General features: G+C 49.2%; 11 protein-coding genes across 11 annotated transcripts; 4 read left to right on the plus strand and 7 right to left on the minus strand.

Annotated features, from left to right (window-relative positions):
* Positions 1-2,455: 2,455 nt before the first annotated feature.
* N7520_001055 (uncharacterized protein) lies at positions 2,456-3,466 on the minus strand (the record flags this gene model as incomplete). The annotated part of the gene is made up of 1 exon (XM_057134990.1): positions 2,456-3,466. One exon carries the CDS (start codon positions 3,464-3,466, stop codon positions 2,456-2,458), a length of 1,011 nt encoding a protein of 336 aa, XP_057000926.1.
* Positions 3,467-5,662: 2,196 nt separating this feature from the next.
* On the minus strand, positions 5,663-6,092 carry N7520_001056 (uncharacterized protein; the record flags this gene model as incomplete). The annotated part of the gene is given in 3 exon segments (XM_057134991.1): positions 5,663-5,794; positions 5,816-5,943; positions 5,963-6,092. Coding segments are annotated over 3 exon segments (390 nt in total), but the record flags the coding sequence as incomplete, so codon positions are not given.
* A 2,728-nt stretch (positions 6,093-8,820) lies between these two features.
* Positions 8,821-9,831, plus strand: N7520_001057 (uncharacterized protein; the record flags this gene model as incomplete). Its single annotated transcript, XM_057134992.1, has 1 exon — positions 8,821-9,831. One exon carries the CDS (start codon positions 8,821-8,823, stop codon positions 9,829-9,831), a length of 1,011 nt encoding a protein of 336 aa, XP_057000928.1.
* Positions 9,832-10,099: 268 nt separating this feature from the next.
* N7520_001058 (nucleoside deaminase) lies at positions 10,100-10,600 on the plus strand (the record flags this gene model as incomplete). Its single annotated transcript, XM_057134993.1, has 1 exon — positions 10,100-10,600. One exon carries the CDS (start codon positions 10,100-10,102, stop codon positions 10,598-10,600), a length of 501 nt encoding a protein of 166 aa, XP_057000929.1.
* A 1,295-nt stretch (positions 10,601-11,895) lies between these two features.
* On the plus strand, positions 11,896-14,794 carry N7520_001059 (uncharacterized protein; the record flags this gene model as incomplete). The annotated part of the gene is made up of 8 exons (XM_057134994.1): positions 11,896-11,943; positions 11,997-12,036; positions 12,092-12,117; positions 12,179-12,506; positions 12,552-12,736; positions 12,789-12,996; positions 13,044-13,183; positions 13,232-14,794. 8 exons carry the CDS (start codon positions 11,896-11,898, stop codon positions 14,792-14,794), a joined length of 2,538 nt encoding a protein of 845 aa, XP_057000930.1.
* An 814-nt stretch (positions 14,795-15,608) lies between these two features.
* Positions 15,609-17,484, minus strand: N7520_001060 (phosphoribosylaminoimidazole carboxylase ADE2; the record flags this gene model as incomplete). Its single annotated transcript, XM_057134995.1, has 4 exons — positions 15,609-15,805; positions 15,854-16,811; positions 16,872-16,969; positions 17,019-17,484. 4 exons carry the CDS (start codon positions 17,482-17,484, stop codon positions 15,609-15,611), a joined length of 1,719 nt encoding a protein of 572 aa, XP_057000931.1.
* Positions 17,485-17,681: 197 nt separating this feature from the next.
* N7520_001061 (uncharacterized protein) lies at positions 17,682-19,040 on the plus strand (the record flags this gene model as incomplete). Its single annotated transcript, XM_057134996.1, has 5 exons — positions 17,682-17,700; positions 17,756-17,801; positions 17,866-17,914; positions 17,973-18,606; positions 18,676-19,040. 5 exons carry the CDS (start codon positions 17,682-17,684, stop codon positions 19,038-19,040), a joined length of 1,113 nt encoding a protein of 370 aa, XP_057000932.1.
* A 253-nt stretch (positions 19,041-19,293) lies between these two features.
* N7520_001062 (uncharacterized protein) lies at positions 19,294-20,247 on the minus strand (the record flags this gene model as incomplete). Its single annotated transcript, XM_057134997.1, has 1 exon — positions 19,294-20,247. One exon carries the CDS (start codon positions 20,245-20,247, stop codon positions 19,294-19,296), a length of 954 nt encoding a protein of 317 aa, XP_057000933.1.
* Positions 20,248-20,600: 353 nt separating this feature from the next.
* Positions 20,601-21,485, minus strand: N7520_001063 (Proline iminopeptidase; the record flags this gene model as incomplete). Its single annotated transcript, XM_057134998.1, has 2 exons — positions 20,601-21,325; positions 21,380-21,485. 2 exons carry the CDS (start codon positions 21,483-21,485, stop codon positions 20,601-20,603), a joined length of 831 nt encoding a protein of 276 aa, XP_057000934.1.
* Positions 21,486-21,629: 144 nt separating this feature from the next.
* N7520_001064 (alpha/beta hydrolase) lies at positions 21,630-22,524 on the minus strand (the record flags this gene model as incomplete). The annotated part of the gene is made up of 3 exons (XM_057134999.1): positions 21,630-21,968; positions 22,026-22,420; positions 22,467-22,524. 3 exons carry the CDS (start codon positions 22,522-22,524, stop codon positions 21,630-21,632), a joined length of 792 nt encoding a protein of 263 aa, XP_057000935.1.
* A 717-nt stretch (positions 22,525-23,241) lies between these two features.
* On the minus strand, positions 23,242-26,811 carry ctpA (Cu(2+)-transporting P-type ATPase CCC2; the record flags this gene model as incomplete). The annotated part of the gene is made up of 1 exon (XM_057135000.1): positions 23,242-26,811. One exon carries the CDS (start codon positions 26,809-26,811, stop codon positions 23,242-23,244), a length of 3,570 nt encoding a protein of 1,189 aa, XP_057000936.1.
* Positions 26,812-27,542: the final 731 nt, after the last annotated feature.

Here is a 27,542-nt window from a genome sequence, read left to right on the forward strand (position 1 = left end):
TCCCCGATGCAACCCTCAATCACAACGCTGCCTCTGCAAAGTGACACCCACAAACAGGCCTATAAAACTTTCGACGATAAATCATATTATATTCATAACGGTGTCTACATCAACTTAGGTGGGTTTCCATCTGCTCTATTTCCTGCCAGTACAAGTCCTATCACTATGCAATTTCTCGGGATACAGATAGGAGTACAAAGGTTGAAATCCTAGTCAGAAGACTGTTCAATGCCGAGAACAGGCATTTCAAGGCTTGATAGTGCTTCGTGACTATCGTTACGAACTTGAGGCTTACACTGAACATGTGCACAAAATGTATTTAATCCAATCGCCTTTAGACTGTGCATCTCAGATGGGACTTCATTAGATTTGAATGACATTATGACCACTTATCTACGGGGCTCTTAGAGCAGTGGAGATTGGATCCATGAAAAATTGGCATCAGAAATGCACTCAGCACAGCGGCATTCGGAGGGCCTGTAAAGACCGTGCTAATTCTCCTCGACCATGGAGCCAATGTCAATTTCCGAAACCCACGGCACGGAAATGTAATCAGTGCAGCCGCATTTCAAGGACATGGAAATCTCGTTCAGATTCTTCTCGATCGTAAAGCCGATATCAATACTAAGGACCCTTTGGCAAGGCTCTCTCCAAAGCGGTATTTGGATCTCATATCGCTATACTTCGGAAGTTGTTAATCACCTTCCTGCGTGGCTAAAGCCGAAGGGTTTAGACTGGCATGCGGTGTTTGATTCAAAAGCTCAGCGTTTGCTTAAGGTCAAGCTATTGCATAGAATTTCCCATGAGAGTGTTCCTTACTATGTCCAATTCCGCCAAGCTGCCAGATACCTGGCCACTGCTCACAAAGAGGCTGCACAGGCATTCGATGTCACAACTGGCCAAAGTGTGGCAATCCTCGAATTTGAACCCATGAGTCACGAGTCAGCAATTAGTAACAAAAACTTTTGTTCCGTCCAGATGGCAAATTTAATCGCAACAGCGGCTGGAATTAACCAAGTTACGGTAAGTATCCAATTAGTTCTGGGATTTCCTACGTACTTAGGGCTGATAATATGGCTTATAGATTCGAGATGCGGCCTCAGACACAGTCAGTCACAATAACCTGCAGGCCTTTGATACACACACAGGCTCGATCCAATTCTTAAATTCTCCGAAAATAGTCGTTCCCTTGCCTCTGGCAGCACCGAGGGGACTGTGCTGGTACGGGATATTACCCTGAAACCCTTGTTCATCTCCTTGCCCCAGATCACAACTATAACGACTTTGACATAAACTCTGATGTTTACGACCTGGCTTTCTCATATGATAACCACTACTTAGTAAACACTTCGTCGGATGGCCAGATAAAGTCATGGGACATGACTAATGGAATCCCGATATATGCCCTGCAGATTCCCAGGAGATCGGAACGGACAACCATCGTTGTGTTATTCATCTCTATCTCCAACAGCTGCGATGTGATGGTAATTTTTCGACATTATCATGGAATCACACTGTGGAAGTGTCAGTACAAGGATTTCATCGATTGCATTTGCGGAATCAAGATCTCAAATGTCAGTTCCTTCTGAATAAATCCCATGTATGCGTGCTGATTTGAAGATTATAAGCCTGTGTTGAGCGCCTACATGACGAATGAATCTCGATGGCTAGTGGGTGGCTGTGACGACCACAGCGTAGGGTTCTGGGACCCGATTGCCGGAAACTGCCAGACGAGCCTCTATGTACTGGTGGGAACAGGTATGCAAAAAATCTCCAAGCCTAGAATCAACATCTGCTAAATTCCTTTACTCAGCTATTGGATCAGTTTCTGTCAGTCCAGTGAATAACTTGTTTGCCACTGGCAGCTATGACGGGAGTGTCCGAGTTTGGCAGTATGTTTCGTTTCTTTTGGCCCATTACCTTTTCTTTTGCTCTTCAGAAAACCAACCGATTTGTAATCCAAGACTTTGCCTTATGAATAAGAGTGACACTTTCTATATTCGGATATCTCGGAGCATTTTACCCCTAGAATTTAGTTGCTAAGAAAACCATTATTCATTGGCTATGGTGTAAGTTTTCAGATTAAACGCGGGGAATAATGAAAATGCTAAATAGTTCTCTGAAATTAATTAAGTGAATATCTATTCACGAAGAATATTCATGGATTACAGATACAATGGATGTTTTTAAATTATTTTTCAGCAGCTGAGGGTAATATTTGATGAAAATTCCGCTCGAGAGCAATGGTTGTATGATAACATTAAGAATAAAAAAATATAATGAAGACTGGAACGTGAAGACAGGTCTTCTAAAACTCATAAAAGAAAGCACCATTTACGGTGTCCCAAAGTATACACAAGAAAATGTTGTGGGGTATCCAGAAAGCTCCCAAAAACGCTGTGCATGGCTGCGTAAAAACAAAGCCCACAACTAGATAAGTAATGACTTATCTAATCTAAAGGTTGGCACCGACGGTGGCAATAACGGAGCCAATGGAGGCACCAGTGGCGGAGAGGCCGAGGCCAGCGACCAGGGAGGCAACCTCGGGAGAGAGCTGGATGAGGAGGGCAGAGCCGTCCTTGTTGACGACCTTCAGGAGGTTCTCAAGGGGGGTGGAGACGTCAACGAGGAGGTCACCGACATTAGCGGCGGTCTTGACAACCTCGCCAACGGGGACACCGACGGAGGGGAGACCGAGACCAGAGACGAGGGAAGCAACCTCGGGGGAGAGCTTGATGAGCAGCTCCTTGGCGTTGGGGCCAGTGACGGTCAGGATCTCCTTGACCTCGGGGGCGAGGTCACCGACGATCTGGGTGCGCTTCTTCAGGGAGCTACCGACGGTAGCGAGGACGGTGCCGACGGGAACACCGACAGTGGGGAGACCAAGACCGGAGACGAGGGCAGCGACCTCGGGGGAGAGGGAGATGAGGAGAGCACCAACGTCAGCACCGACAACGGTGACAAGGCCGTCGACGGTGGGGCCAAGACCAGTGACAAGGTCACCGAGGGAGCTGGCGGAAGCAACAACGGAGCCGAGAGGGACACCGAGGGCACCGAGACCCAGGGAGGAGACCAGAGCGGTAACCTCGGGGCTCAACTCGATGAGCAGGGGCTTGAGGTCAGTGCCGGTGATGGTCAGGACGTTGTTCAGCTGGGGGCCGAGGTCCTGGACGAGGTGACCATCCTGGACAGCGGGGGTGCTAGAGGCAGAGGCGGAAGAGGGGAGGTTGAGCAGCTTGGTCAGGTCACCCAGGCTGGTGACAACGGGGAGGTCCTTCAAGTTGAGCTCCTTGGCGACGTTACCGAGCTTGAGGACATCGGCAAGGCCGTCGAGACCCTCGAGCTTGGTCAGGTCACCAGTGAGGCTGGTGAGACCGGCGAGGGATCCCAGACCGGTGGTAGGGGTAGGGACAGCGAGAGCGCTGACGGCCAGAGCGGCGAGAATGGTGGCGAAAGAGGTCTTCATTGTGTTGGAATTTAAAGAATGACTAGAGTCGGATTGACTAAGGAGTGACTTGTGGAAGAGTGTGAAGAAAGAAAGAAGAATCAAGAGCAGGTTCCTGTATTTATACAAAATATCGTCGATCGGCGATCTATACGATCAAAATGAAAACTTCTCAAGCCCCAATTATTCAGGCGGGCCAACATCGAGCTAGCTGTAGAGTCGGGAAATTTGAAATTACTAGAAGTGGACCTAGACAGATAGTACACTTGACGTCAAACTTAATACGGATCAGAACAGGGTCTTGTGGATTCACTGTAAACCCCTAAATCAGCCAAGTTTTATCCTCGATGACAGGGTTGATTTCCTTAAAACCAGGCGGAGCCGATGTTCAGCCAAATGTTCTTGAAGTCCATTGCATGATAATGAGTTCAGTGCATACCGGATACGATCTAGCAGCCCTATCAACTACACATAAACACTGCAAAAGTCACCAAAGGGGCAATTCTACCATAAGTGCTTCGCACCCGAAAGAGGAAATTGATGCGTAAAAAATTATTGAATATCAACAACCCGGATACCACCGGAGCTCCGCAGGGCAGTGAAGCCGCTTCTCCAAATTGTGATCTGCAGGTACCCTTCGAGAAGTGGATAAGGGTTCCCAAAAGGCTTACCTAGCATCGCTAGTGGTAAGCTTATATGGGCCATGCGGCCCCTCATTTCCTTCACTACTAATCGATAGTGCAGATCTCTCTGGACTGCACAGAACCTTGTCACGCCTTTCAACTGGAAGAGTGACTGTTATGCTGCTGACAGGTTTACATAGTGGAGAACGTCATCAGCAACATCCACCCGTATGAATAAATTTTCTCCGCCCTCCTCCATCCTTTTTATATTTTTTACTAGAAAGTAAACAAACATAAGAGATCAGGAGGCCTCTGCACTCGTAAACAAACTGCCGAGCTCCTCCTGCTAAGGTTTCTCGAGAAAGGCAAAAAGCTGTAGAAAGAACCAGTAACCAATCAAAGCGTCTCAATTGGCCAATAGAGCCCCATAGTGGGGCTTCCAGAAGATCCACGTTGGTTTAGAAAGCTGCAGATCTGCATTACAGTTTGGATCGCTCCGGATTCTGCCTTCCTTGAACGTGACCCCCTTGATGTGGCGTTTTATAACAAGATGTCATTGGCAGTTCCGGGTGGGTTGGTAGAAACCCCCGAAAAACCGAACAATTCCGACAAGTTGATCGCCACTGTTACTCCCAGGTTGGCAAGCTAATTAAGCCACTGTCGGCAATTGATTTTCAAGATCGATCTAGTATTTATGCCACCTGCATCATCGTATGTACTGTATCAGGGGCAGAAGGAAGAATTTTCGCATATGGAGTAGTCTCCCAATAGTCCATTTCATGGTCCAGAAACTGCATGTACAACCTTTTCAATAGTCAATCCCAGCGTAATGGCCCGCATGAAATCGAATGTTCCATCGTCGGAGCCCAAGTTAGTTGAAATGTCATCATCTCCACTGCAACTCCGGAGATTCTCCGTCAGCATTAAACCAACACCCTGATCTAGAGCGACAATCCCTAATATCTGTGAACCCTAATTTTTTGCTCTGGCATTTTCCGATACAAAGCAGGTAATTAGCTTGCCACGATCAGCACCCAAAGCTAGATTGGGATGACGATTAAATTTGGCTAGTAGCCCCCACTCTGCTTCTCTCCCAACAAAAGCGCCAGAAAGACTCACGATGTGATCGGATCGCTATCGATCCACATATCCCGTAAATTCCGTGGTTGAGCAGACCAATGGCTGATGTTTGGGTCAGGGACAAACCCGTGCTTCCGCGATCCTGGCCCGTGGTCGTAGACCAGTTCCATGGATTGGTGCTGGTCTTGGCTCACGCTATCGGATTGAATGCCAACCACCCAGTCCCTGCGGATTATGCTGTCCAGAATGAGTTCAACAGAAGAAACCTAAAGGCTAATTAGTGCCAGCGTGGGTTATAGTGAAATGAAGAATTTGAGTTGAATACAATTTGAGTCTGAGGACCTGTGAAATGCAGGCACTATTTGAGCTTAACACAGGCTGGGGATCATATGGCAAGCAGGTGAGTCCATCGCGTTGACAAACCGATCCTTCAAATTAGCACTGCAAAATTTCTTCGTCGCAACTTCGGAATTGTAAGCTGATGGGTCCATTCATTGCATTTCATGATTGGCCGTCATTGCTCTTCTGGCCCGTAAAGCTCCCTATTCTCATTTGTCCAAGCAAGCTTATTTCGCTTAGCTGGATCATTGTTCCAACTTTCAATTCCCTGCTGTTTGGTTGGTGTGGGCAAAGCTTGCAAGATAACCTTTATTCATAAATGACTGACTTTGTGAATCCATCCAATCTCGGTTCTGTGAAAATGCATGCACGCTCTAGGAGCATACTTAACTTTCACTTCGAACCGTATGCCCCTCTTCATTGACGTGGAAGAGGTCTCCTTCGATATTCTCCGGTCTGAGTTCAACGAACATACCTGTGTGGGATCGCTTGGAGGGTTTTAGAGGATCGTAGGCCACTGTGTTGAGCTCTGATATGAAGACTTTGTACTGCTCGGGTGTTGGAAGAGGGCTGTGCTGTGGGTTGTGGGAGGCTTTCTTGTCGGACTATATTATTCGAAATTTAGATAAGGATGTGAGAAGAGCACAGCGTTAAGGAAAACAGAGTAGAAAACAGAGTATGTCAAAGTATTATAGTGAATATATGATATTTCCAGCCAAGATAAGATAATAAATAGTGTCCCTTCTTTTTACAAGTGGGGTTTTAATGTGTGTCCAAAAAGTCCGCGGTGCACCTACCCAAGGGGTGAATGTGGACATGTGACAGACTATCGTTGTAATTTTCACCCCGAGAATCAAGTGGCTTGTTTAACCAATACAGTAGTCTGTGATCCAGAGGCGCCGTCAACTCGTTGGATATATATAAGCTCGACCATCTGAGCGGGGAACCTTGCATACTCGACGAGAATACCACGCCAGAAGGATATTTGAACCTGTTATGCACCCGCGCCATATCAGGACCCGTCAGGATTGGATAATACCCTCGACAAAATATGTAAGAGGCTTCTAGGGAGGGAAAATAATTCAAATGACAACTGATGCATTTTTGTTACTCCGATTCGATAGCAAGATATATTCTAGGCAGCAAAGCGTTTTCTCGCTGATAGACAAGAGTCAATTAACGCCCAGCTCGTCGACGTGTGACTTTCGGTCTTGATGATGGCGTTATCTAGCGGCCTATTTTCACATTCATTGATCACCGATCCATGCCGGGACATGTTGGACAACTGCGCACTTTTGCGCTTATCCCCAACAAGATCAACCTGCATAACATCAACAGGCAACAAATCCGTGGTCAATTTGGCTGGAGCCCAGACGAGAAAGGTTTGGGAAAGAGTTAAATTACGCACTCACGCCACCGAGGTGAGCTCGATATTATCTTCCATCCTTTATGCCATTTCCTTCAAGCTACTACATACGACTTTCCTATTATAAATCATGGAAAGGGCCGTTCCACTTTTAGCCATGAAATCACCTTGACCCTGAAGCGAATTTCGTCCGTTGACGACGTAGCTTACATCGAAAGCTCACTCAAAGAGATTCATATGGACATCAGTCAAATATCGCGCGATGACTTCTCCATTAGTTTTTCAGCGCCAAAAACGAACCTTGATCCGTTCGGTGACCTGTTCAAATTATGGCTTGGTTCACCGGAATCAATCATGGAGGGCTACTCCATGGTGGAAGATCTCTTATTCTCCTCGCCCTTGCGTCCAGTGAGCTTGCTAGCATCACCCTACATTCGCATCATTAGAGTGGCTATACGATATTGCAGACGGAAGCGATAATTGGAAATCTACCTCGCTAACGACTAGGTAGACTTTCGACTGTTATGATGCCTGGAAACCATGCAAATTCAAGGCGCCTAACAGAAAGTGGGAAACTACTTTTATCATCTTCATCATGATCTTTCATTCGGCTCTCTTGTTTCGAGTGAAATAGCATTATGGATTCAAGTTAGAAATAGTTCTGTCATCAATATAAGTTTATTCCTTCTCGCCTTCAAACTGACAAAGAGGACTGGTACAGATACATGGAGGTTATCTTCATCGAGGTCGGTGTTGTGATTGTCTAAAAGAGAGCCAATCAGCTTTCGCAGCCAAGCGCCTGTCAACCATCGATCTGTCGGAGATTCGACAACTAAGCGGACAACCCTGTATATAGGACGATAACACTACTATGTTTCTATGTTTCAGGCACTAGAAGGGTGTTGAACCTCAGACTGTGACATGCTGAACCGTCAATAAGCCACAGAGATTTCATATTATTGTAAAAATCCCTGACCCATGTTTCAGGCCAAAGAGCCCACATTCATATTGTTTCGTCCAGAAGCCAAATTTGGTGCCAAGTAGTCACTCAATGGTGAGGCTGACTCCTGATGATTGGGCAACTTGTACGTGGGCTCAGTTAGAAATTAGTCTAATAGTTCCATGCACTCGCCTTACCATGCACAGTCCATATCGTACACCCCTATTAGGCCTCGGCGCGCCTTTTGCATAAACATAACTTCGCAAATTTTGCAACGTTGTGTTAAAACTCAGGAAATCAGGGATCAGTAACATGATAAAAGCAGGCGGTCTATAATTCAAGATTCGGGATGACGAAGTGTCAGATATAGTTTAACATGACGCATTTAACTTTTCATGCGCCCGGTCTACTTACCCAGGTAGTACTATTTGCCAACTTGACTAAGGACAACAATTGGCCACTCCGTAAACTCTTATCTCCGTGAACACCGAATCTCCATGTAAATTGGTCCAAGGAACCTGAGCATATCCTAGGATTCGACGTACCCATGGAAATGTCTACTATGGTCTCACATTCCAAGATTTATGATCGAAGGAAGTCATTCTGGGTTTCTCGAAGGCGACTAATCCATCGAATCGGCCGTTCTCGGGGAAATTATTAGCGTTCAGCCGACCCGTTGCCTGTCAGCTCGTGGCAGAAGTTTACACCATCAAAAAGCCCCCACAATATTTTTAATCCAGGAACCAATGATGTTGAAGTCATATCTGCCATGGGGCTGGTTCTCTCCACTTCGTACCTTTTCTTCGCCTCTTATCTCGTTTTTTGCTCCTTTTGCTCGACCTTGTTTCTAAATTTTGGGGCACACCTAACCCCTCATATACATTGTCTATATGATCGCCTTTTAATCCTTCAATAGATTTCACCTGTCCTTCCTCTATCACTCTGGCTCCAGCCATGTCTCTTTTGTAATTCCGCTCCCCCGGCCACGCGACCTTCACGCACACGACCACAGATTGAATATGCCCTCATGTCGAGCGATATCATTCCCGGCAGAAATTTCGGCCTTGCCGGACGCTCGGCGACGAACGGTTCTGCTGAGCATATCGCGGTCGCCGTCCTGATTGGAGTCGCCTGGTACAACGCTTTAGAACTTATTGTCCTCTGCTTCGCAACCTTCAAGCGATATGGCGGTCTTTACTTTTGGTGTCTGCTTGTTGCATCAATCAGCATTATTCCCTTTGGCCTCGGATACCTTCTCATCATATACGATATCTACGATAACTGCTTCCCAGTGGCCATGGAGCTCGTCGCCTGGGTCGGCATGGTCACCGGCCAGTCGCTGGTCCTCTGGTCACGACTCCACCTAGTCGTCCAAAACCCCAAGATCCTCCGCGCAACCCTCATCATGATCATCGTCGACGCGATCATCTTCCACATCCCCGGCTCCGTCCTCGAACTCGGCAGCCATACCAACGAATCTGCCATCTTCCTCCGTGGCTTCAACGTCTTCGAGCGCATCCAGCTCATAGGCTTCTCGCTCCAAGAAGTCATCCTCTCGGGTATCTACTCCCTCGAAGCCGTCCGACTCCTGAACCTCCGCCCCCGTGGCCACTACCGTGGCATCCTCATCCAACTCCTCGTCGTCAATCTCTCCATGGTCCTCATGGACGCAGCCGTTATCGCCGTTCAATACACTGGCATGTCAGATATTCAGTTCTCCCTGAAGGCAATGGTGTACAGCATGAAGCTCAAGCTGGAATACGCCATCCTGAACAGACTCGTCGTCTTCGCGGAGAAGATGAGCAGCGGCAACTCGGCTCCTACCGACCTATCGGATTTTGTGGATCTTTCTTTCCGTCCTCATCAGCCGCCCGCGGATAGCGACAGCCAGGCACGTATCATCGAGGATTCGGCACAGAGTGTTGCAACTGAGCGGATTCGTGCGTCGTCGAAACAATCTTCTCATGATCGAAGCTCTTCGGGCACCCCTACATCTACGTCCAGGGCCAGGGCCGAAAGAGACGAAATTTTGGCCTGATGAATGAATGACCTTTCAGTATATAATATAGAATAATCTTCGGGACCTTGTATATATCAATCCCAATAAACCATCACATGTTTACACGAAATCACTCTTGGCACAGAACTAGTCCCGTAACAACCCGTAAAGACAAATGAGGGGAAACAGGCCTGCAATTTCCGTATCGTCGGACATCGCCGGGCATCCAAGGCCACCAGGAACATACCGCAACTCACCTACAAGAGCATACCAATTGTCATCTCACAACTTTGAAAGAACGCAAACAATGTCCTTGATCCCTCTCACCCCATCCCAACTCCAAGCTAGTGCATCAAAATGCCTAGCCCTTCAAAGCTCCGCTCAAGACCTCCACTCCAAACGCCCCTTCGCCGCCCTCCTCCTCGCCCCCGATAACACAACAACGCTAATGACCTCCCTCTCCCTCTCTCACGTCCGACACGCGGAATGCGAACTCGCGCGCAACGCAGCAGACAATTACGATTGGGACTACCTGGCACGCTGCACGATGGTTTCAACCTGGGAACCCTGCGCAATGTGCAGTGGGACTATCTACTGGGCACATATCGGGCGGCTGGTCTACCTTGCTTCGGAGAAAGCGTTGCAGGGCGTGATTGGGGATGGCAATGAGGAGAATCTTACGATGGATATGCCTTGCCGAGAGGTCCTAGGGAAGGGGCAATTTGTGGTTGAGGTTATCGGGCCTGTTGTTGAGGGGGAATGGGAAGAGAGGGTTGTACAGGATAGTCGGCGGTATTGGGATAAATAGAAGGTTTGAGTTTCACGGATAAGGATGTACAGAAGCTGTGAATAGAGACTTGCGACTCCAATCAAGAGATACGGAGATTTAAGTGAATTGGGAGATAATCAATTTTCATTTTGGCAGAAAATCCGAGTTTGAGTATGGAGTATAAATCTCATCGTTTAAATTTGCCGTGAAGTTTTAGAAAGGGGGTATCAAGGGATAGATGGAGAGGGTTACATCACTAAAAGTAAGATTTGTCAAGCTCGGATGGGGCTGCACCGCCTCTTCCAGCCACTTCAAGCCACAGAGATAGGTCGATCTCTCCGCAGTTCGAACCATTCCAAGGTTCTTACCCAAGTTACGCAAGTTTGAACACCGCTATGTGAGATCGTGTGCTGATCCAAATGTGGGAAACATTAATCTTATGCAAATGGGGGCGCAAAAAGCAGCTAGTACCGCTACTTAATACATAATTGCATGTTGCAGTATGCAGTACACGTCGCCGTTTCCGATCAGTTATCAGGAGGTCTCGTCGTATTGACGTCAAGCTGATGGAAGAGCAAAAAAAAAAAGGTCTGGGCAATTTGAATTCAAGCCCGAATACCCCACCCTTGACCTAAATTGAGCCACAGGCCAAGAGCGTTGGAGACGAAGAGCAAGGGCGATCCAGCCTTGTAAGAGTGTGCGGATCGTTAAGCTCGATGGGGTTTAACGTGGAGACGCTAAGGTACGCTAGTGCGTTGTTCCCACTCAAGAGGGGCAAAATGGGGAGAATCTAGTACAGCTCTCCCTTCAAAGCTACATATTTGTTTTGAAGGCTACAAGTCTCTTCGTACACTGGAACAAAGGTCTATATCAATTTACTGATACGAGATATAAGAAATAGGACAAACAGAAAGATGGTAATCGTTTAAGGTCGAGAATCATTGGAAGGAATGTTAGTCCGGTCGTGGCACAACACAGTGACGTCAGTATTTGGTTGCGTATTGATCGATTTTCACTCTTGCTACGTAGTGAAGCTGTAAAGCCTGATCTACTTTTATTCTTTCCCTTTTCTACTCTTTCCCTCTATTCCTTGGTTATTGGATTTGATTTTTATTTTATATGGTCGTCCATCCCTGACCCAATTCTTTCCTCCCTATACTCCCTATACCAACATTCCAGTGATACCCCCTTGTTTTAGTATAATTGCTAATCTCACCCTTTCCTTGTATGTTCTGTTTGTTCATATTGCAAACCTTCAGACTTCCACTAATGCTCATTAGAATTTGTTTTCTCGCATAACCCATCGTGTTCCCCAGATATCACGGGTCCTCATTATGACTACCGCCGTGAATCGTCCAACCAATACCAAACAGAAGGAGCAGGTGAGAATAAGTCTTCAAGAAGACCGACACGGTCGCTAATTGTATTGCACTAGGACATCAACGCCAAGCTCCAGCTGTTTGGAATCTACCATGGTGAGTTATTCCACTGTCGAAGAGGACCAAAAGTCGCTAATACATACTTCTACAGCCTTCAAAAACAGCAAGCTTCCCTCTGTTAGTTCCAATCGCCCCAACGCGATAATTGTGCGCCTATACTGAACTCTACTCCCTACAGAACAAGCAGTGTGATGTTGCCTTGAACAGTGCCCTTGCCTCCAAGGCCCTCTCATCGCCACCGGCCGATCTTTCCAACGATGGCAAAGTTCTCCTCGAAGATCTGCGCAACGTCATTGAGCAGGCTAAGCTAATGCTGCTTACCAAGAATGAGGGTGAACTTCTGCAGGAATTCATCTGGCAAGCCCAGCAGATCACCGCCGGCGATATCAAGACTCCCAATGTGCCTATCACCAAGGAGTCTGGCAAGCAGGATGGCGAGAAGACCCTGCAGGGTCTCAAGACTCTGGGAACACTCTTGATTACCAACGGAGAGTTCCGAAAGATTCGTGAGTATCACCAGGGGATGTCGAGGTCGTGCTAACGTCGGTTAGTGAGCGATGCAACTGTTCTGCTCCGCGATATAGCCGCCGATGCTTCCCAGAAGGCTGCCAACCAAGTGCGCCCATCGGAGGATCAGCTCGCTCAGATCGACACGCCCGCCGAGGAGAACGTTTGGCACGAGAAGCCCAATGTTTCCAAGGAGGATATGAAAAGCCGCTTGAAGAAAAACAAGGCGGTCAGTTCTCATATCGTTTCATTCTGTGAGATTTGCACTAATGCCATTCTAGGACAAGGCAAGTCTTGCTTCTGCTTCCATTGCTGAAAACGCCGAAGGCGCCGATGACGCTTCTGTTACGCCGTCGGAGAAGAGTCGTACTCGGAAATATGCCAACAAGACCAAGGAATACCTAGCGGAGAAGATCCCCAAGGAGCGCCGCGAGCAGACCATCTGGCGCTTGAAGAAAATGATCATCGAGGTCCAAGGCCATGCCGACTGTATGTATTGCATCAATCTTTGGGAAGTCAACGCTGACCAAATACAGACCAACAAGCCATTGAAACCCTTCTCGAGCTCGCTGAGAAGTATGCTGGACATACCAAAGAAGTTGGTACCCAGAGCGGTAGTGCCGTCAAGGATGTGCGCTCCTATGGCAGTGTCCAGGCTGTTGAGACCAACTTGCGCGTGAGTGTTAACGCAACTACACAGAAATCCAGATGCTAAACTCATTAGACCCTCATCGAGCGCTTCGCTAACAACACCTCCTTGGCTGACTTCTTCGAGTCCCTGAACAATATCTACCGTGATGCTGACAGGGATCCTGAGCTGCGCGGTTGGTTCAAGAACATCGACACATACATCCGCAGATGCCTGCGTGAACAGGGTTTCATCATGGAGGATGAGGCTACCAGGCAGTGGAACGAGCTGTACGAGAAGGGCCGTTACCTGATCCGTGAGCGCTACCGCTCCCACAGTGACCGCATCCTCGACGAGATGAAGTTCCTGGCAGAGCAGTTCGACAAGGATCCCCGCAACAAGGCTCTGGCTGATTCAGTTCAGACTCTGTTCAAGGACCTGGGTCGCGATGCTGGGGGCAAGGTTGTCTTCAAGAAGCACTTGCTCACGGATCTCCGTGACATCATCCTGCCCGGCATTTTCGAGAACGTGCGCTACGTGCCTATTCCCCGTATCGAGGTCTCTGACCCTACGGTTGATGTTGTGGTCGAAAACCTCGTGATCGAGAGTGACAACCTCATGCCTAATGTGGTCGAGTTTGGCAGCGACAACTACTTCCGTTGGGGCCGGAAGAAGATCTCCAACAAGCGTGACAATAAGATCATGATCGCCGCCTCTGGTATCCAGGCTGACCTGCGTGATGTCAGCTACTACATTAAGAAGAAGCAGGGTTTCCCCTCCATCACCGACATCGGTGTCATGGACATCATCCTTAGCGGTGAAGGCTTTGGCTTCAAGATTGCCGCCTCCACTGTTAACAAGGGCGACAAGCAGCACATCGTCAAGCTCGACAAGGTCTCCGTCAACATCAACAACCTCAACATCAAGCTGAAGAAGTCCAAGCACAAGGTCCTCTTCTCCACCTTCAAGCCTATGCTCTTCCGCGTCGTTCGCCCTGCCCTGGAGAAGGTTGTCGAAGCCCAGATCCGCGAAGCCTTCAACAAGGGCGATGCATGGGCCAACGAGATCTCCATCGAAGCCAAGAAGGCCGCCGAGGCTGCCCGCGAAGATCCCGAGAACGCCCCCAGCATGTTCTCCCGCTACGCAGATGCTATCCGCGCCCGCAGCCAAGCTAAGGCCAAGGAAGCCGAGGCCGTCGTCAAGCATACCAAGGTCCAGACCGTTATGACTATGCACGACTCCATGTTCCCTGAAATTCAGCTGCCCGGCGGTGTCTCCACCAAGGCCACTGAGTACGTCGACCTGGCAGCCAAGGGTGAGCGCTGGGAATCCCCCATCTTCAGCATCGGCAGTGCCTCGGAGTCCACCAACATCCCCCCCGCCGGCTCCGTCACCCGAAAGCCCCACACCACCGCGGAGGGCGCCATCACAGGAAGCACCACCGGAACCGCCGGTGCCGTTGCCGGCGGTGCTGCCGGTAACGCTGCCGCAGCTGGTGCCTCGGGCTCTACTGCAACTGCTAATGTCAGCAAGCTCGACGGATACCCTTCCCGTGGCTTCTCCGATGAAGTCGACGACGCATTCGTCAATGGCAAGAACGTCAGTGAGATGAAGATCGGCCCCACCCAGGTGACGAATGGCACAGCTCTCAACTACTAGTTGTCATCAAAAGGAATGACGTCCATAGTAGCTCCGCGTTAGCTCCGTGTCTGTAAGGACCTGAACCCACCCGCTGATGTTTATGTCTGGCTTTTTTGTTTCTTGTTATGATTTCCCCCTATGCATTCCTGTTCTGTTTTTTGTATGAGTATGGGTTGTCCAGCTGGCTGCCTAATACATATCCCGCGCCGCTGTTCTACATTCAATATTGATAGTTTTACTCAAGTTCCGATGTCATCTTATGGTATCTGAATTGTAGTTTTTGAAATTTGTAGTCTCGTCAGAGGTAGTTCTATAGCCTTGTTACAGCCCTATGCTGGACTCTTAGTCCCGACGCCGCGGTAACTTGTGGGTCGGTAATCCACTTGCTTCAGCCACAGATCCATCAATGGAGCCACATTCTATGGGACTGGGTTTGGTAGAGGATCCAGATGTCCATCCACATATGCGCATTATTCGGTAAGGGCGACGTCTACTCTCCTGGCTGAGTCTTTTCTTGTACCTAGTAAGTATATGCCGGATCATCGATTGTGCACGCGAGAATTTCTCCATAGGGGCATCTCCATCCGTCTGAATTCAGTTGACCCTAGATTTTACAAGCAAAATAGTCCTTTATAATTTTGTATACTTTCAAATGTTGTTGATAGTCATTCATTGTCGTCTAATCTGATATAATAACGCCTTCCGCTGTACAGGCAGAAGACAACGTCTATCTTCTGCAAAACAAATTCAAACCAAATCTTTTTGCTTTACCTTTGGGTACCACTTTATCTGCGTGGCTGTGAAACTAGGGCGAAGTTTGCAAGGAGCAGATTTACATCTGCGCAAAGTACTTCTCCCAGCCCAGCTCCTGCAGCTTAGTACCCTTCTTCTCCATGTTCTCGGCGCGGGCCTCTTCAGCGTAGGCCTCCACCTTACGCTGGATGGCGGGGTCGAAGGCACCGATGATACGGGCAGCGAGGAGAGCGGCATTGATGCTGTTGTTAATACCGACGGTTGCGACGGGGACACCTATGATAGATTAGCGGAGTTCAGATCTGAGAATGTGGTGAAACTTACCACGGGGCATCTGCACAATGCTGTACAGGCTGTCGACGCCATCCAGGACGCTGCCCTTCACCGGCACACCGATGACAGGGAGAGCAGTGTGAGCGGCTGCCATACCGGGGAGGTGGGCAGCACCACCAGCGGCAGCGATGATAACCTTGATACCACGCGCGGCAGCTTCAGCAGAGTACTCGGCCATGTAGTTCGGGGTACGGTGGGCAGAAGTGATCTCGACGGCGGGTACGAGGCCAAAGTAGCTCTCCAGCAGCTTTAGGCCTGGTACTAGAGTCTTAAGATCACTGTCGGAGCCCATGACTACCGCAACCTGGGGAGCGGGCTTGCCAGGGGTAGAGGACACAGCCTTGGTCTTGATATCGGTGCGCTGAGCACGGATATCGTCGACGACTTTGACGAGAGGCTCGATGATAGTCTCGGCTTCGTGCATCGATGCAGCGGTGACGGTAACGTGGCCCATCTTCCGACCGGGCTTAGCAGCACCCTTGCTGTACAGGTGGATGCTTGCATTGGGGATGGAGAGGGCGGCCTCAGCGGCCTTGAGGTGGGTGTCGGGTGCAGAGCCGCCGATGATGTTAAGCATGATGGAGGGCTGACGGATCTCGAGGCTCTTGGCGGGGATGGGGAGATCCATGATGGCGCGGATGTGGGCCTCGAACTGGGACATACCGCATCCTTCAATGGTGTAGTGGCCAGAGTTGTGGATTCGGCTGGCGATCTCGCACAACATCAGGCTGTTGTCTTCCAGAAGGAACATCTCCACGCCGAAGGCTCCCTTGCCTTCAAATGCGGCAACGGCCTTCCGGGCCATGGCCTGGGCTTCCTCGTTGATCTTGTCGGATACGTTCCGGGCTGGCGCGTAGACCAGCTTGCATATTGAGTCTTCTTGCACGGTCTCGACGGTGGGGTATGACAGGACATCGTTCTTGGTCTTGATGACCATAACAGCCAATTCCTATAGAGAAAGAGTTAGGATTTCCTCGGGGTTTTATTGCGGCTGTAGGGTATGACTAACCATCTTGAAGTACGCCCACTTCTCCGCGTACAGCGGTCGCTCCTTGAGTGCCTCGAGAGCCTCGGGGATGTCGGCCTTGGAGTTCACACGGAAGTTACCTAGGAATAATCAGTATGCATCTCCAATTGCCCACGGGGTAATTCTTACCCCGCCCATCATATGCCATGGTCTTCGACTTCAACATCAACGGGTAACCGAGCTCCTCTCCAATCTTTGCCAATTCCTCCGGGGTGTTTTGAACCAGCTCCCGGTGATCAGCCATGGGAATTCCATAGTTGCGTAAGTGCTCCTTCTGGTTGAATTTGTTCTGGATGGTGCGAATAGCCTGCCAGCTGGGCTCCACACGGACGTCCGAGGCGACCTCCTCGAGGGCATAGGTATCGACGTGCTCGATCTCTGCGGTAATGACATCGCAAGACTTTGCCAATTGACGGACAGCCTCGCGCTCCTTGAAAGATCCGGTGACATGGCCGTCGTGGAAGCTGATCTGCTTGGCCGGGGAGTTGTCGGCGTCCAGGATGTTGGCCTGGATGTTCAATCGGTTGGCGGCCTCGACGAGCATGCGGCCGAGCTGGCCGCCACCGAGAATTCCGACCTTGGGGGAGTTCCACATTTTTCGTGGTGATATATGAATTGAGGAAGTCTTATTTCAACTATGAGTAAGTAATTGAGTCAATTGCCCCTCCACCGAAAATTCGCGGAGGAGTCACATGACCCTATCGATAAGATCAACTAATCGCCAATCAGAAGCACCAGCTATCACCGCCCCCCAACCTGTAACTTGATCGCCCATTACTTCCTTACTTACACATGTCGACCATGTCTCTTGGTAAGTCTCTGTGCAGTTCTGCGTCGCGCATATTAGGCTAATTAGCAATTAACAGACGAAGAAGCCCTCGAGGCAGTTGCCAATGGTCGCTCGATTGACTTGTATGTTTGAAGCTGTGACTCGCGAGATTGCGTTGGAGCACGCGATACTAATGCTCTGATCTAGAGAGAAATGGGCTGGCATAGTGGCGCCGCTTCTGGAAAGGCTCGAATACGTGTGTCTTAACCGTGCGATAAGTTGAATCATGGTGACGGCTCTAACATGATTCTTAGATCGTATACAATGTATTCCCCATGCCCAGGGTGCCGTCGGGCTCCCTCAACTCACAGCCTTTTTCGCGACCATCGACCCAAATAACCGATGTTAATTTTGTTCCACCAGAGAGCAGTAATAAGGAGAACGCAGTTCCGGGAGACTCGCAGACCCCGCCTCGCGTCGAGGCACCCTCCTCACCCTCGACTGAGCGCGTATCGGACTCGCAACCCCAGTCATCTGCGCAGCAGGAAGACAACTCGTTACCACCTCCACTCGCATTTCTTCTGACTTCCATCCGCTCTTCGATTCAATCTTTCTTTGTGGAAAAACCACCACATACGATCCAGAGACTCGCGGAACTCATTCTTCGGCCGACCGCTCATTACAAAACACTACCCGCTTATCTTCGCGCGGTCGACCGGGTTGTTTCTGTGACTAGCGGCGCCGATATCTTCCCATTTAACACCCCTGCCAATAGCGACCAGTCAAATGGTCTCCTGCATCCTTCAAACAGCGCTGGGACATATCTCACTGCCGATTATACCCTTGGCTTAGGTAGTGACGAGTCACTGGGTGGAGCTCTCTTGACCCCCATTCCGTGGTTGAATAACGCGACATTTGAAGGTGGGGATCTTACCGCCTTGGGAACAGGTATGTTTTTAGCTATTGTGGCCCTCACTTTATCATTTCAATAGGCATCTTGCTGAATTTTGCTCCCAGAGGGTGGCCAGACCCAGGAAGCTGACCTAGCACCTACAACTGAGGGCGAAGATGCAGTTATATCTGGCTCCGCACCTGCGGAATCAGATGAAGTTCCTCATGCTCGTGGCCCATCAGTCGTCGGCGTAGAGGATATGGGTCTCCAGGATGGAAAGGGCGTTGAAATGAACCTGGAACCTGAACATGCGGTGACTGGTGGTGCTGAGGAAGCCAGAGCGGACCTTGGATCTGGCTCAGCTGACAACGACGGTGATATTGTTCTTGGCGACACCAACATCAAGGAGGAATCCAAGACAGAAGAGACACAGGCAGAGAAGCCCGAGCCAGCAGGCGATGCCGCACAGTCCTCTGAGGCTAAGGAGTGAATGCTCTTATTGTGCATTCATTCAGTTTATTTCCGCCATTTGGCCTTATGAATAATGACCTAAATCTTGAATTCTGTCACTCTACTGGGCTATCGGTATGTTGCCTCGACGCTGTTCAAGCAAGCAGAGTAAGGCACAATGATATATAGTCTTTCTTTACTGAATATCTGCCATATCCATAGATGTTGATAATCTGCCTTTATGTATCAGAAGAAACATTTAAGAACGCTGCCTCTCACTACAAGTTTCGATTTCAGCCATGTCCCGCGGTCTGGGTCTTTCGAACAGCAGCCAATACATCATGAACCCCACGTTCATCCAAAGCCTTTTCCAACCACAATATCTGCTGCGCAATACAAACCCGAACTACAACATCCACTCCTGAGACAACCGTCCACCCTTCATCTTCCGCCAACGCATAAAGATACGTCTGCACTGACGGCGAATAACACATATCCACCGTAACACCTTTCTGAGATTGGCGAAGGGCACGATCAATAGTAGTCCGAACAAGCACCTCTTCCTGGCTTTGGGGTTCAAAATCGGGAATAGTCCCAATCACAAAAAACGGCTGAATTGTCGCAGCTCCCTGCATCACATCCTCAATTAACAACTCTGGAATAGATTGCCGAAACCAGTCTATCATTTCGTCCGTTTCTGATTTCGATCTGTTGGCCACATAAATCATGGAAGGCTTGAACCATTTCCATAATGCGTATATAGCACTTCGGGCTGCGCCACCGGCTCCGGTCACCAACGCGGCCTTTTGTTGTGCCATCCCCACGGCGTCAGGGCATTTCTGCAGGATGGCGTCTCTGATCCCGATGCAGTCTGTGTTTGTGCCGATTATTCGTCGGTGACCGGATTTATCGATGCGGACGAATGTTGTGTTTACTGAGCCCATTAGACGGGCTTCTTCGGTTATGTCGTCGAGGACGGGTTGGAAGGATAGTTTGTTTGGCATTGTAATTGAAGTACCGATACAGAACTGATCGGATAGAGTTTGTTGGAAGACTTTAGGGTCCGTTGTTTCCGCTAGGTGGAAGGTCCATTGTGAGGGGATTTGTTGGTAGATGGTGTTTTGGATGAGGGGGGAAAGGGAATGGGAGATTGGTTTGCCAAAGAGGTAGGTTTTGAAATGGATTAAGGAGGCATCTTGGGGTAGTGGGGAGGTGCCGTAGAGATATGATTGTTCTAGGGCTTCCATGATGGGCTAGATAAGATTTATAGAAGTGGTGACTGGGATGAGTAGAGGTGCAGTAGGTGCGGGGAATTTGGGGATTATAAAGGTCCATAGTGGGGTTGAGGTTCCAAGACTTATGCATATCAATTGACACCCAAAGAATACTCATCACACGCTTTTAATAGCGCCATCTTCGTTCCAGGTTCCTATGAATCATGTTAGCAACTGAATCACCAGATCTGATCCCGATTCCCATACCTTGGGAGTATGTCCCGCATCTGCAATCCAAATCATCTTGGATTTAGGTAAACCTCGATGCAACTCCCAAGCTGTCTGTGGCGGACAAACCATATCATAACGGCCCTGAATAATAGTTGCTATAAAGCAAAGTCAGATCCTAACGCGATGCCACCCGAAAAACTAGACATACTAGGAATATGGGCAATCTTCTCCAAGTTCTCCCTCCTCAAAATCTGCCCCTCCTCTAACCAAAAATGATGCACCGCATAATGCGCCTCCATAAGCGCATGCTTCAAGCTCCATGCAACATCCTCCAGCCCCAAAAACCCATCTGGATCAATTCTCAGAGACCCAATACTCAAATCCCACCGGTTCCACTCCCTCGCCGCAGCAATCCTTACCCCCTCATCGGCCCCGGTAAGCCGTTTATAATAAGCGGCGACCGGATCGCTCTGCTCTTCCACCGGAAGGAATCCCACAAACGCCTCCCATGCCTCGGGGAAGATATTTGCAGCGCCCAGGGTACCGCGACTCCAGCTTACCTCCGCGTCGCGTGTCGTGAAGACACCGCGGAGAATAAGAGAGCCGACTTTGTCTGGGTATTCTTGGGAGTAAAGGAGGGCTAGTGTTGAGCCCCAAGACCCTCCAAAGAGAAGATACCAATTTGGGATCTTAAGGTGGATGCGGAGGGATTCGATGTCGGTTACTAGCTCTGGGGTTGTGTTCTCACGGAGTTCGGTTTGCGGGGTTGATTTCCCTGTGCCGCGCTGGTCGAGGAGAATGACTCGGTAGTTTTTTGGGTTGAAGTAGGCTGTGTTTGCTTTGGAGGTTTGGCCTCCTGGTCCACCGTGGAGGAATAGTACTGGGAATAGTTAGAGATAGGACTAGGCTCTGGTCTTTGGGCGTGCTTGGTTACCAGGCTTGCCATCTGGATTGCCATATTGTTCATAGTAGATGTGGTGAATAGTACCGACGGCCAATGTGCCTTTATCGAATGGATCTGAATGAAGGTATCCGCTCATTTTAGCGTTTCAGTGTGTGTCTCACTTGGAGTGAAGATGGGTGAAGAAGTACACAAAGAATGGGGTCAGTGACCGATAGCACGATAAGCTCGATTAAGGTTATGACTCAGCACTTGAGGATTTGTATTGGCTCTTACAACTAGATTAGACTCTGTAACTGGATGATGTATAATCATCCTCATAATCCTCCCAATCCCCATCGCTATCTCTCATAGTCAAAGCATTCATTACAAAATCCACTAAAGTCTCCACAAATTCAGACGACCGCGGCACATAATGTGTTCCGAAGAAAGTATATAAAGAAGCACGACTGCAAGATTTCGCCAGCTGCATCGATTCCAAGGGTGCAATCATACCATCCATAATGGCAATAGAATGAAGAATTGGCGTCTCAATCTTTGAATTATAAAACTCTTTAAAAAGGGGGTTACCAAGCTTGAATCCACTGCAACAGACAGCAAACTTAAAAGGCGGATGAGTTGTCTGAAATATACTTCGTTAGTATCATCATTGAAGATCCGTAATCGAGGGTCCACTCACTTCAAATTTGAACCCACACAGTGATTCTCGTCTCTCAAGAAAAGATGCAAGAATGGCAGCCATAGTAGCTCCCATGGAAAACCCAACCACTCCAATAAATGGTCCATTCTCCGCTAGGATCTGGAATAGATAGCGTAGAGATTGTTCCAGACCGGCGACTCGATCTAATTTGCGATCTCCGTATGCCCATGCCCAGCTGTTATACGCATCATCCTCGCGTTGATCCGGATTCGCAGGTAGTATTCCGGAGGGATAGTAAAAGTCGACCAGATCGGCATGGTCGGAGGAATATGTATTGTCGGATTGCATATGGGAGGCTTTAATGATGCTGTCCTTCAAGCGCTGCTGCAAGAAGCGCGTTTTGCTTTCGAAAAATTGTCCTGATTGTCCATGGCCTGCATCTTGTCAGCTAGCTTCCTCTAGAGATCTTAGTTCACTGACCGTGAAGCATTAGAACTTTGGCTCGAGATAGTGACGAAGTAAAGGAGTTTTGGATCATGATGTGCTAAAGGAATATGATGCTTGTTGATGTCTTTGGCAAGGGCAGAATGATGCTATTTATCTAGAACAGGAAAAGTCAGCCTCAAAAGCCATGACCGATGCTCCTTCCTGTCATGGTGGGACTATATGAGCTATACGACATAGACACCAATGGTAGGACTTGTGATCAGCTGAAACGACGCCGAATTGATATAAATTGTGGATCCCATGGCAATTAGACTAGTGAACAATGTGGGTCGAATATGCCATGGACGGTCTTCAGGTAACACATTAAACATGGACCTTGCAAGATAAGTGAGTCAAGTAGAAGTTTTCTCCGGTTAAATTATGGCTAGGGTCCAAAATTCAGCCACTCTTTGTCAGAATTGAAGTAAACGGTGAAGAAACTGGTCATTCTTGCCGACGGGGGCTTGTTTTCAGCTTGACGAAATAAATGAACTCTATTGGGCACTTACCACATCTACCTAATTATATATTCGGCCAATTCTTAAGGGTGCATGTATGTTGCGTTAAATACTCCTTTCATGAGCAGACTGGAATAAGGAAATGAATTTTCAATACTCCTTACATGAGCAAAGGGGAGTAAATAATAGACCCTTGATGAAAATCTATTTAAAAATGCAGGCATGAGAGGTATCAAACACGTAAAAACATCGCCAACGCCAATGATATATCAACATGGATAATTGAAATAACCAAAAAAAGCAAAGCCCGCTCATACAGGTTCAACCGTTTGCAGGGGAACATAGCCGTCGTCTTCTCGAGCGGACTGCTTGCCGGTCACCAAAGACCACAGCGCAGCAGCAGCATGTACAACATAACGACGCACTGAACGTGAATCGTTGGGGGAAAGAATAGTAGCAGGGGACCACCAGCTAGCCCTACGAGCATGGCGTCGGTGAGCTGCAGTAGAGATGGCGCCGGAGGCAACCTCCTTCTCAAGACGATCAATGTTCATCCAAGAGGGGCGACGCCAGAGCTTCAAGAGTAGACTACTGACGACGACCGATACGCTGGACATGGCCATGGCTGCACCTGCTGCCATGGGGGGAAGCATAAAGCCTGTGAAGGGTAGGAAGATGCCCATAGCGAAGGGGAGACCAATGACGTTGTAAAGACATGCCCAGACGAGATTCATCTTGATGCGAGTGAAGACGGTTCGTGACAAGGAGAGACTGGCTGGTACGGTAAGGAGGTCATCTGGGCGCATTAAGACGATATCCGCCGCTTCCATCGCGACGTCAGTGCCCGAGGCCAGGGCAATGCCAACAGAGGCAGTGGCTAGAGCGGGAGAGTCATTGATGCCATCCCCGACCATCGCGACGCGCTCTCCGCTCATCTGCAGGCGATCGATGATTGTGCGTTTATCAGAGGGAGAAGCAGAGGCGTGTACCGAGGATGTGGGAATGCCAACCGCTGTTGCGATCGAGATCGCTGTTGACAGGGTGTCACCCGTGACCATGGAGATTGCAATACCCATGCGGTGCAAGGCAGCAACTGCGGCGACCGCGCTATCTTTGAGGCTATCTCGAAGGGAGATGGTTCCTGCGTATCGATTGTCAATAGCGACATGGATTCGGGTGATACCGGCTCCAGGGCCATTAGGCTTAGGCTCCAGAGGCTCGGAGTCGTCAGCTCCCGTTAATTCGGGATCTGCCGATGCGGGCACGGGGATATCCTTTGAACGAAGGAATTCTGCATTACCCAAAAGGACTTGGTAGCGGATACGCTCGGCGGAGGTTGATGGCTCAACAGTTGCTGAGATTCCCTGGCCAACGCAGGCATCAAAGTCCCCGACACTTCCCGGAAGCCCTTCTTCTCCAGGATGACCGGATTCTGTCTTGGCTTCAGACAAAATGGCTCGTCCGATTGGGTGCTCACTTCCCATCTCGCCCAGACCAACGAGGAGCCACCATAATTGACGACGCCACTCATTTGCAGTCCACTGGGGTTCAATCCGGGTATGAGCGACACTCATCCGACCCGTAGTCAATGTACCTGTCTTGTCAAAGACAACGTGATTCACCTTGGTGGCAGCCTCGAGTACAGCGCCACCCTTGACTAATATTCCATTTTCGGCACCAACACCAGTCCCAACCATCACAGCGGTGGGGGTGCTAAGACCCAAAGCACAGGGACATGCGAAGACGATCACCGAAATACATAGCTTCAGGCAAACCATCACCTTACCACCCGCCTCTTCAGAATTGAAGATCTTGGGTGGATTAGGTAGGATATGGCTGAGGAACATCCAACCGAAAAAGGTAATGAGGCCAAGACAGATAATAGTGGGTACAAAGTAGCCAGCCACAATATCTGCCATGCGTTGAATAGGAGCCCGGCTTGTCTGTGCATCCTGAACCAATTTGACGATCTGACTTAGCTGGGTATCCTTGCCAGCCCGGGTGACTTTAAAATCGACCGCGCTGGTGCCGTTGACAGTGCCAGCAATGACATGGCTGCCTTTAGTCTTGTGGATTGGCAAGGCCTCTCCCGTGATCATACTCTCATCGACATAACTCTCACCTCGAATCACAATTCCGTCAGCAGACACCTTGTCACCTGGGTGGAGAATGACAATGTCCCCGACTTGAATCAATTCCGTAGGGATAAGTTTCTGCTTCATTGTTGAATCCTCGGCCAGTGCGGGCTGGGCATCGTGAGACGCCCAACCATCAGCCACTTTTTCTGCTGCAATAGGATCTTCATAAATCGTAGTCATGGATGGGGCTAATGACATGAGGCGGGAGAGCGCTGCAGACGTCTGTCCTTTGGCGCGATTCTCCAACCATCTTCCCAATGTGATAAATGTGATGAGCATAGTGCTAGTATCAAACACAGTACTCGGACGTTTGTGGTAATCGCTAAAAATAGCCATCGCCATGGTGAAACAACTGTAAAAGAAGGCAGCCGATGTCCCTAGCATGACAAGAACATCCATAGTCGGGGATCGATGCCTTAAAGATTTGAAACTAGTGATATAGAACCGTCGACCGATGCCGAATTGTACTGGGATGGTGAGGGCAAGACAGACCAAGTCTCCCAGATAAAGACCTGGGAAGAGCTGGAAGCGGCCCAAATCGATCGGGCGCATATACATGGGGATCAGCATATTGATGAAGAATACGGGAACCGCAAAGGAAACGGAAACAATGAAAGCTCGTCGCCATTCCTGGATTTCCTTCGTTTTAGACAACGATTCCAACTGCGCATTGTTATCATCCGAATCCGTGATCAGCGCATTATACCCAGCAGCCTCAATCACATCAAACACAGACCGAATGCCAATCACAGACGTATCGAAGGCAACAGCTAGTTGGGAATTTGATAACGTGATAGACGCGGACTTGATTCCGGACCGGGAAGAAAGATCGTTTTCTAGCGCAGAGGCGGATGAGGCATCTCGTAGGCCGTGGAGACTGAGATTGAGCTGCTGGATTTTCCTTGAGAGCGGTTCCTGCGCTTCAGATGATACGATCGACGCATCAAACCCAGCATCGTCAATGAGTGCCAATATAGCCTTAGCAGTGAGTATTGATCGATCATGTACGATCACTGCGCGCTCGGCGAGAAGACTGATGTTGAACTGGACCAGGCCGTCAACATCAGCAAAGGCATTCTCCACACTTGAAGTACAAGCGCCGCAAGTCATCCCTTCAATCGCAACTGTAGTCACCATATGTCCTCTCTTGTCTTCAATCATGTCGGCGAGAGTGGATTCATCGTCTGGGCCCGCAGACACCTTGGTTTCCAACACTCGCGCTCCAAATCCTCGATCTTCAACGATCTCCGCAATTTGTTCCGGGGTAATAACGCCCGCATTATGTTCCACCATCGCTCGCTCTGAGAGCAGCGACACATTGACCGAGTCGATACCAGCAACGTCAGTCAGTCCGCTTTCAACCGCAGAGGTGCATGCGCCGCAGGTCATGCCTTCGATCGCGAGGGTGGTTATGGATGTATATGTTCTGGAAGATTCTTGTGTATCAGTTACACCACTCTTGAGATGGTCTTCGGTCGATAAGACCGCCGCATCGAACCCGCAGTCCTCGATCATCTCCGCAACTTTTGACGGCGAAAGTATTGACGGATCGTGTTGTACTGCAGCGCGACCCATCATCAAGCTCACGGAGATCTCTTCAACCCCTTCCACACCCTTGAAAGCGCCCTCGACAGCAGAAGTGCAGGCTCCGCAGGTCATGCCGTCGACTTTGACAGTGGTGGTAGCCATAGTGGACGGCGGGCTAGCGGAGGCCACACCTGCGCCAACAGGATCGGCAGACATGGCGACAAGCAGAATGTTGTACAGGGAGGCCGGGAAGAACGATATTTTATCGCATGAGGGCGTTCAAGGTGTTTCGTAGGAAGGGCGGTTCGCGACGGGTGATAAGGTGGGTTTTTCAATAACACGGAAGCTATCGGATCGACAGTGGACCGATCAGATCATTCCCGAATGAAGATGACTGCCTCAAGAACTGGCAACCCCCCACGTATGTAAAGGCCACGTCGACTTGGTAGATGCATGGAATCAAGGGCGCAGACTGGGCAGTTAAATCGGGAAAAGCGGGAATGATTACGCATGAGGGGGGTAAGATACAGATTGGTGGGATCCACCTTGTGGAATGCATTACTTAGGCCACACAAGGACTCAAGGCCTGATGGATTCACTCTACCGATTAATTCACATAATATTCCCTTGTACGTAATGAAGTAAAAATCAAACCGAGAATGGTGAAACAAGTCAGGGCTGATGATGTTTCAGGAAGACTTAAGATCAGGTGTGGTGTAACTTGATTATCGCGATAATGCATATGTGGGCGGTATACGAGTATCTACCTAGCATGATCCATGATTGTCGTTACATTCTAGAACATTACGCACTTCCTGGCTTTTTGCTTATGTTTTATTATATCTTATAGCTACGACTCTACGTACTTCCCTAAAAGAAAAGCGGGTCATTTGACGGCTAGACCCTTAATACTACTTAATTATTTGATCCGAAACTTACTAATTGGT

This window comes from Penicillium odoratum (assembly GCF_028828045.1).
Source record: "Penicillium odoratum strain IBT 22623 chromosome Unknown utg000001l_segment0_segment0, whole genome shotgun sequence".
In the NCBI taxonomy this organism is placed as follows: Eukaryota; Fungi; Ascomycota; class Eurotiomycetes; order Eurotiales; family Aspergillaceae; genus Penicillium; species Penicillium odoratum.